Source organism: Pocillopora damicornis, chromosome 8 (genome assembly GCF_964200805.1).
Source record: "Pocillopora damicornis chromosome 8, jaPocDami1.2, whole genome shotgun sequence".
In the NCBI taxonomy this organism is placed as follows: Eukaryota; Metazoa; Cnidaria; class Anthozoa; order Scleractinia; family Pocilloporidae; genus Pocillopora; species Pocillopora damicornis.
This window is the reverse complement of record NC_142677.1, coordinates 8,092,954-8,102,211: the sequence shown is the minus strand read 5'-3', so window position 1 is coordinate 8,102,211 and position 9,258 is coordinate 8,092,954. Positions and strand designations below refer to the sequence as shown.

The 9,258-nt window shown below is 34.8% G+C and overlaps 2 protein-coding genes across 2 annotated transcripts; one reads left to right on the top strand and one right to left on the bottom strand.

Moving 5' to 3' along the window:
- Positions 1 to 725: 725 nt before the first annotated feature.
- On the bottom strand, positions 726 to 9,257 carry LOC113684681 (uncharacterized). Its single transcript, XM_027202077.2, has 6 exons — positions 9,099 to 9,257; positions 7,994 to 8,091; positions 2,827 to 2,881; positions 2,420 to 2,448; positions 2,059 to 2,165; positions 726 to 1,092 (listed from the first exon to the last, which is right to left on the bottom strand). The coding sequence occupies exons 1-6, from the start codon at positions 9,157 to 9,159 to the stop codon at positions 987 to 989; spliced, it is 456 nt and encodes a 151-aa protein (XP_027057878.1). The 5' UTR covers positions 9,160 to 9,257; the 3' UTR covers positions 726 to 986.
- On the top strand, positions 3,749 to 6,795 carry LOC149041264 (uncharacterized). Its single transcript, XM_089214611.1, has 3 exons — positions 3,749 to 3,856; positions 5,895 to 6,063; positions 6,534 to 6,795. The coding sequence occupies exons 1-3, from the start codon at positions 3,749 to 3,751 to the stop codon at positions 6,656 to 6,658; spliced, it is 402 nt and encodes a 133-aa protein (XP_089070737.1). The 3' UTR covers positions 6,659 to 6,795.
- Position 9,258: the final 1 nt, after the last annotated feature.

The following is a 9,258-nucleotide window of genomic DNA, read 5'->3' as shown; positions in this document are numbered from 1 at the left end:
TATTTTGCCCATTTCTGCTTCACCACAGGTGTTTTTGTAACTATAAATTTTATGGGACATTTTACCAAGATGGCAACAGTAGCAAAAATGATTGAGTTCACTACTCTAACTTGGCTTTATTATGGGGATTCTTTTTAAGATATAATGGATGAATCTGGGAAATTGAGAGGTAATTTAGTGTTAACAACTGGGTTGAAAACGTAAACTAGCCACTGTAAAGGGTAAAAAAAGCTGACGTTTTGAGCATTAGCCCTTCGTCAGAGCGATGACGAAGGGCTAACGCTCAAAACGTCAGCTTTTTTATCCTTTATGGTGGCTAATTTACGTTTTCAACCCAGTTGTTAACACTTAATTACCTGCTATACTCTCCCACTGATGCAGCACCACAGTTTCTTTAGAAACTTACCCCTTTATTCATTTGGGAAATTGAGAGGCTTGGATTTGGTGAAGGTTGTGGGAGGGAGTGGCAGCCAAGGGTATTCAACCACAATACTAAGAAAAAGACTTTATGACAGTCATTCTTCTCTTTTAATAATTACATCATTATTAAGCTTGGAAGATGGAAGCACAAAAGAATTTCAGACTCCCATATTTGGATCATGCAACTCAGATGGCAAAATAAAAATGTAGGGTGAACAGTGAAATTTGTCATTAAACTCTAAAAACATTTGAAGCTCTCTGTTTTGTAACTAGAGAGTACCCAGTGTATACACCTGTACATCACACCATGGTAAAAAGATAATTTATTAGACAAAATAGAACTGGACCTGATACAAATCACACAAAGCTCTCCTTCACATTCTTTTCCAAAGATAAGGCCTCAAACTGAGATCTGTTTCATCAAAACTGAAAACAAAATGAGATTGATCCCTTCAGCAACTTTAATAGCCCAATACTCAAGTAAATTAGAGCTGCATCGTCAGGGGAACATGCTTATTATTGATGAGCTTTTTCTTTTACAATGAAATAAGCCGGGTAGGACATGCTCAGTAGCCATCAGGTCCAAAAGGCTTAAATGTAGGTTTATCTCTCTCAATCTTCTCAATATCAAATGGCTGCTTTCCAAGCCGGGGCTTTCTCTTCATCTCTTGGCTGTTGAGAACTGGTTAAGGAGAGATTCACTGGAAATATGGCTCGTAAATGTATTTCAGGATAAGTTTAAATGATAAACTGGTGAAAAAAGAGAAGCTTCATTGCGCAGATGTGATAAAAAAGATTACCTCCATGTTTCTTTCCAACTAAGAGTAACAGTATTGATAATATTAAGAGAGACAGTTGGTTTTGAAAGGATGGTTTTCAACATTTCTGATCAGCATAGGACAAATCTCATAATACTCCAAACCCCAGCCAATTCAATGTTGTGTTATGATGCCCTACTCACAGAGCCATAGGGAAGTTAATAGCAAGCTGAACCACAAACTACATGTTAGTAACAATTGTGCTCAACAATGATGACCAATGTTGAAAGTGTTTTTTTCTTTTTTTTGCAGATAATGTGTGGCATTATGGTCATTTTGAACTCCATTTTAAAATTTAAGTAAAAAATATGAGTCCTCTTTAAGAGTCATGGCTGGGTAACAAGTTCTCTGAAGCTCAGCAACTGAGTTGTAGGGAATTTGCTCATCAGCCAGGCCTTATACCATCTAAGCACTAGAGTACATGTGCACACAGGACCAACCCTTGTAATGTTGGACTTTCACACACATTCACATAATTATGTACTGGTAAATGTGACCCTCTATGGGAAAATGGACACTAGTGCTTTTCCGTTAAACGGTCCAGAAAAAAAAGTTTTAAACGGATACTAAACGTTTGAAGCGTTTAAACAGTTTCCATGACCGCTTAAACGGATGTCAAAAAATTTAAACGGTTGACCAAAGTCCAAAAACAGATAGCTTAGGCCCTAAAACGGTTGACCAAAAATAAAAACGGATAGCATGAAACGTTAAATTTTTTTACAAGTGAGACAAGTGGGCAAGAAGTCTACTAAATAAGCAAGAAGTTGTGTACATAGATTGTTCTAGTGAATAATATATTTATAAAGGTTTTAAAAGATACAAAATGTCCATTTTTTCTTTGACATGACGCATGTGATTCTCTCGTTTCTCTCTATCCACATCAGGATCTGCCATTATGTACTTCATCATGAGTCTTGTAATCAAGGGCTAATGACAGAAATTAAAAGCATGGAAGAAAGAATAATAATTTTAATGGTGTAACATCTACCACTTTGTGTTCTTCTCATAAAACAAAATAAGTGTTTATCAGTAAGCACAGAAAAATTGATACAAAAATGTTTTAGCACATGGTAATGGCTATGTATGATAGACTCATGACAGCTTAATGAAAGAATGACTTTCCATAAAGTAATGAAATATAATGTACATGTTCATAAAAAAAAAACTTTTTATAATCTTACATCTCTTTTTCCTGTTTCATCAGGTTCCTCTGAATGATGACATCATAAAACAAAGTCAGAAAAATGTTACTTAATTGACAATAAATAAAAATGTTTCTCTCTAATTCTTGAAAATACCCATTTTATTATTACATGTTATCAACACTGTAAACTTAGCCACACTTGTATATGTGTAAAAATCTTCTTAACACTTAGTATTACCACAGTAGATCGGATTTCTTGGCTTGATCCAGACATGATGAACATGGGCTATTTATATGTGACACCAAAAGGTTGTAACAAACAACAGTTGTGGTTTATCTTTGTTCCTTCTTCATGACTAAATTTAGCTTTACATCCTAGCTGTTCATACTTATTGTGTCAATAATATTGTGATTGAACTACACAGGTCTGCCATATTGTCTCACCTATAAAGCGCTCATAAAACAGACAACCCAACACTCCACTGATGAACACTATGGACTGAGGAAAAAAGACAAAATTGTACCTTGTAAAAAGACTTTCTGTTAACTGCAAAATTGGACTGTCAAATAGTAACTCTGAGAACAAAATGCTACTTCAACATCAATGACAATAATTTAACTACTTGACTAAAAATGGACTGAAGTGGCTTACTAAAGTTCAGGAGGGTCACCAGGTTTGTTTAACAAAATGATCACTGGTATTCATTGTCAGCAAACAAACCACAAATATATGTATATAGCAAAAAACCATCATACAAGACAATAGGTGATTTTACTATGCTCTTGAAAGAAGCTCAAACATGTGTGGTTATCAGAGGGCTGAACACTTGATTCTTTAGAAATTTTCACTTGAGTTAAAGCATCAATCAGTCTGAGAGGTGTATTTAAAACCAAAGAAAATGTCAAAAGTGGTCATCTGAAAGCTGTGCAACAGATTTTGGTACAAAATTGTATGAAGATTGATATTGACATATTGTTAAAAATACAACAACAAAAAACCCAGCTTAGTTTGTGTAGCTAAATTTTGTAAAAATTTACCATCAGAAAACCTTTTATATAACAAATAGTCATTTTGCATGTAGCATTTCTACACACTACTACAGGAAGAACCATTCACCTGGGTGGAAATGCAACACAAACTACTTCTATGAAGTTGTTGTATAGGCAGTGTGGATATACAGCTGTAGGTGTTAGATAATGTGTAGAGAACAACAATTGTGGCCAACTGCTCAAAAGGGAGGAGATAAAGGCAAATTTGCACTTTTGACATTTCTGCCAGTTTGACACCTCCAAAGGAATTTCTCTAGCACAATATAGAGCCCACAGCTACATAACTTGTTCACAAAGGACACCAAACATGTTCTAAATGGTGACTGCCCAGGTTGAGAACCTTGTCAAGATCTTTTATGATCATGAAAGATCTTGGATGATCTTGTCAAGATCTTTATCTTGGAAGGATCTTGCCAAGATCTTGGCAAGTTGAGACCACTGAAAGATCTTGCTAAGATCTTACCATGTAAGATAGTAAAAAATCTTGCCAAGATCATTCCCTTGCGAACTGAATTCCCAGTTTTCTGGGAATTCCTAGGAATTCCTAGGAATTCTCAAAAATTCCCAACTATGCAAATTAACTCTGATTTAAAAAGCTTGGAATTACTGGGAATTTCTTGGAAAGGAAGACTCCAGTTTCGTGAGGACTTGGAATCCCTAGGAATTCCTAGGAATTCTCAGCTTTACAAACTACCTATAATTTAAGAAGTGTGGAACTCTTGGGAATTTCTGGGAATTGAATTTGAGGCAATTTTAATACCCTGAGGTCCACATAAATTCTAAGAAATTCTCAATACCTTGAATGTGAAGGTTTTAAGAAAAAGAGTAATTTCAGAGGCTTAAAACTTTGGCTCAATAAAAGGTATGCTATACAAAACTTACCAAGAGATATACATACATGTACATGTTTATAACTTAAAGATCATGAAATTTATTACTCAAACTAAGTTTTAGTAAATCTTTACATTAATATGGATTTTCTCATGAACCAGCTGTCAGTTATGTTAAATGGAAATTGCCAACTTCCACAATAATTAACAATAATTACATTGTTATATTACTTCCCTAACCTACATTACTGGTTGCCTTTGTTAGAAAACCATGGAACAGTCAAGCTCAGTTGCCTCAAACGCTGTCAGAGACTTTTTGTTGACAATACTTTTAGTAGAAATTTCATGCCTTAGACAAACAAATTCAACACCTAATTAATCTTTCTTTTTTCATGATTGTTGTTGCTGCTTTTTTTTCAGTTTTTTGCTCTATTTTCATGACTAATTGCTGTAATTTGTTTTGCTGTTTTTATTCTTACAAAACATTTTTGTAAGAGTTTCAATACTTGTGGATCATCCACACACTTTGCAAACATTTGGCATGCAGACAAGACAGAGGTAGTCAGTGTTCCCTTTGAGGAAAAACACCTTTTATATGACGTCTTCAATTTACTTTATTTGAAACTCTGATCTGAAAATATTTGTCAACAAGACTTGTTAGTAGTGAGAAGTACCAACCAAGTTTCCTTTCATAACTTAATTTCTTAGATGTCCCAATCACTGGATCTCCCAAAAAAATATTACATCTTTTTATTTTTGGTGCAAATTACAAGTCCTTCTTTATATAAAAATGAAAAGTGCTAGTCACACTTCAATAATAACAGCTCTTAAGTTTACTTGTTGTTCTTCTCTGTCTGTCAGCTATCAACAAAATTGTTTTATACTTCGGGCAGTGCATAACTATTTGTGGACCAGAGTTCCAACGCACCTCTGTAATCGCATATAGCTACTTCTGTCTCTTGTACAAATGTTTCTCCTTTGTAAGACGCACTCTACTCTGTTGTCAATACTGCTTTAAGTTCAGTGGAAACGACTGACTGAGGAATCGGGATGGCCGTGTTGGAACGTGTTGCTGAACGCTTGCTACGGTCAAGCTGTGTAGATTTAGGTACTGGTACACTCAGGGATCATCTATGTATCTCTTATACTTCCGAATGTGGTATCCTTCTTTTATAAATATGAGGGTAAAAGACGATTTGTAGTCGCATTCAAAACTGTGATTGGCTTGTGTTATTTCTCACCTTTGCCATTAACACAACTCAAGTGAGTTTCGAGTCTATGTTTCCTCAACAACTTTCGGCCACAAATCGTGCATTTGTAATACGATCGATTCTTGTCGATTATTTCTACATAGAGTGAGCTCACATCTTTATTTATATCACCAAGCTATCCATCTTCTAGAAGCAGAGAACCGGTCGGAGAAGTCAAAATAAAGTTGGGCGCTTCTCTTAACACTGCAATCGGCAAGCCAGTGGATTCACTTTGCTAGCCAATGACAAGTCCTAAAAGATCCACGTGATCATGCCCGTGATCGGAAACAAAGAAGACTCCATTTGGCGCTCATCTTTGAATGTACTTTTCATCAGTTGATCGCTTTTCTCAACTGTTTTGCTTAATATAACATTTCTAAAGATAGCTATTATTGTGGTTCAATGGGAAAACGAGAATAGCGTGAGTGTTGTAAAAGAGAAGAAAGTCGTTGGCGCCGTGGAGTTAAAAGAAGGGACAACAGTTGACATATGGACTGGTACAAACAAGGGTCGAGTGGCCATCTGTAAAGCTACGATTTTGAAAGTTTGTGGTGAGTAAAAATTGCGATATTCGTTACGTGATCAAAATCTTATAAAAGAATAGATGTAGCGGGTTGAATTAAGCTTACATAACCCTCGGCGCAACTGAAACTAGAAAAATTCTGAGAATCGAATCAGTCACTTGCATGCCGCAGTTTCTTAAGCTCATGCTTTACAATGAAATAAACCTATCAGTAAGGTTTCAAGATTCCTCTAGTCACGTTTGGGAACATTCAAGATTCATAACAAACCTTAGTACATAAAGAAGCCCTCCTTGGTAAAAACAAAATAATGTATTCAGCCCTTTTTTAGTAAAATCCATGAGAGAGATGTACTAACTCCAATATAAAAGTCACTCAATATAACAGAGATTTCTCAATTTGAGAATCCAATGAATGCCCTTTTCCTCATAGCCATCTTAAAAGCCTGGTCTGAGCTTTAAACATACATATTTTAATATATTATTTTTTTTCAAATTCAGATGTCAAGGAATCCAGATACAAAATGGTCAAGGTTCTTGTTGACAACCTCATTCAAGGCCAACTCATTGTGAGCCCAGGAAAAAAAATACAAACAGTACAAACAGCAGCTAAGTTTGCAGTTTAGGATAACTTCATTCTAATTTATTGTTACAGTTACAACAAGATTTTAATAAAAAAATCAATTTTATTTGTCTGTAATTAGCCCCTTCACTCCCAAGAATATAACTATATAAATATAACTTAAGATAAATTGTATTTTATGGAAGAGAATCAACAGATTTTATTCACAATTTGTGTCAAACCAAATTTAATGATTGATTAGAACTATTTTATATGAATAGCTGTAATTGAGGATTAATCCGTATGAAGTTTTCAAGAAAAGAAAAATAAATCAAATTCCATCCTAATATTACCACACATTGATGTTAGTAATTAATCAAAAATATTTTACATGTAAGCCTTAATTAAGCTTCTAAATAAATTTCATTGAATACTTGAATTTTAGCTGGGTTTTTTTAATTTAAAGTATTTATTTTATATCATTAGCCTCAAATTTTTGCTTAAAATTCCCAGTAATTCTTAAACATTCCCAGAAATTCCTAGGAATTTTTTAGATTTACAGCTTTTCAGGGAAAGTCATCGGTTCTCTGAGTTGGAATTCCTAGGAATTCCAAGTCCTGTTGGCTATAAACTTGAAATTTCTGGGAATTTCTGAGAATTTTTGGGAATTTCTAGGAATTTCTAGGTTTTTAGAACCAGAGTTGTTATGGTTGGGAATTCCTAGGAATTCCTAGGAATTCCCAGTCCGAATTTACCGTGAAAATTCACACCTTTATTCCTAGGAATTCCTAGGAATTCCAAAAGCCATTTCGCAAGGGTTGTAAGATCTTGTCTAGATCTTACCATGATCCTGCATGATTTTACAAAAATTTTGATCAGATCATAACCAAGATCTTGACAAGATCATTAAAAGATCTTGTCAAGATCTTAGCAAGATCTTAAAAATATCTTTCCAAGATCATTGAAAGATCTTGTCAAGATCTTAGCAAGATCCTGCAGCTTCTTGCAGGATCTTGTCCAAGATCTTACATGATCTTACCAAAGGTCTTGCCAAGATTTTATCAAAGATCTTGCCATGATTTCACCAAGATCTTGTCCAGATCTTACCAAGGTTTTCAACCTGGGTGTTGAATTACAGGACAGAATTATTGTATGAATGCATGACAATTTGTAGGCTTCAAGTTCAACATAAAAAAAACCTCTGTGTGGACACCAAATTGTGCAGGGTTTTCCTTGATCTTGCTTAATATTTGCTCATCTGTAAATGCTTAGCTGACGCTGATGCATATAGAGATTTTTTTAACACTCAAACTTTAGTAAACCGACTTAAAACCAAGCTGAAAAGAACGACGGGCTTTTCAGAGGTGTCACCTGTATATCATTATTTCAAGCTACTTACTGGTGTTTTCCAGTCTGTTATGATTCTATGTAACAAATTACGTTGTTCAGTTTTCTCTGTGTAGATTTCAAACCTCCTAACAGGTTGACCCCTTTTCACTGCAAAAGAAAGTCCAGATGATAAACAATTATTGGATGAGATTTTTGTCAAATACACAATAATGTATTTCAGCTGAGGCTGATAACCTGAGACTTAAAACCCCTTACCAAGACCTTGATTATTCTAGATAACACAAAAACTGAATCTAAAAATTGTTTTATTGTACATTGAATGAAAAAAAGAATTTTTTTTGCCTCTTCACTAATGGCAATCAACACAAATTGCATGAACTTAACATGATTACTCTCAGAAATCATGCACCGCAGTTATACATGACATGATTACACGTAACCTTGACATGATAATTGTATAATGCAGCTAAATGACGTCCCAAGAAAATTCACAGTATACTTTCAGCCAATCAGAAAAGAGATAGTGGGTTGAATGTATAATAATAACAGAAAGACACCAGGAATGATCCTTTTTAAAATAATTCTAAGGTTTGGAATATGCTTTTAAGATTTATTTCTTTTCCCAAAAACTTGAGTCTATCAAACCATTAAAAAACATAAAATGTGAAAATAAGAAAAAATAACACTTGAAACTACAGAATTGCAAAGAAAGTTAATTTATATTTACAGGTAACTCTCATCAGCTCGGTAGAAAGTCTATTAGCGTGTGCTGCGAGAATCTCATTGGGAAGGACAAATTAGAGTTATATCCTTGCTCGATGAACCGAGAGCGTGTATTAAGCCCCTATAAATGAGGAATGTAGAAATACAGTCCAAATGTTCCGATTAACCACGTAAACTATTATGCTCCAGAAAGACGTTCAAAGTTTGGCCTTATTTTTTACCACCCTAATTCAACGATATATCTGCTGCTGTATATAGCGTCAGTAGTGTTCGGTAAAATTAACATCTACATGTACTTATTCATGAAGAACATGTATTTTTTCGAGAATGACTAGAGAAATTTACCGGACGAAAAAACAAATAATATCGCCTGTAGGAATAATCTAACACTAAGTTTTTTTATCCTGCAGAAGGAAAGTAGATGAACTCACCAAATCGATTAGATACCCATGCTATTCGAGTACACAACAATTGACCCCGTAAGGCAGCCATTTCGGATATGACTGTAATGGGCCCCAGTGCTCCTCCAATCGAATTCACACACGTTTAACGCCTGACAAAAATCTGCTCTCCTCCAGGTCTTAATGGTTT

Coding starts and splice junctions, on each gene's coding strand:
- LOC149041264 (XM_089214611.1), top strand. CDS start 3,749: ATGGTGACTGCCCAGGTTGAGAACCTTGTCAAGATCTTTTATGATCAT. Junction 3,857..5,894: donor AGGATCTTGCCAAGATCTTG/GCAAGTTGAGAC, acceptor ACATTTCTAAAG/ATAGCTATTATTGTGGTTCA. Junction 6,064..6,533: donor TACGATTTTGAAAGTTTGTG/GTGAGTAAAAAT, acceptor TTTCAAATTCAG/ATGTCAAGGAATCCAGATAC.
- LOC113684681 (XM_027202077.2), bottom strand. CDS start 9,159: ATGGCTGCCTTACGGGGTCAATTGTTGTGTACTCGAATAGCATGGGTA. Junction 8,092..9,098: donor ATGGGTATCTAATCGATTTG/GTGAGTTCATCT, acceptor TTTCTTTTGCAG/TGAAAAGGGGTCAACCTGTT. Junction 1,093..2,058: donor AAAGAAAAAATGGACATTTT/GTATCTTTTAAA, acceptor AGTTCTCAACAG/CCAAGAGATGAAGAGAAAGC.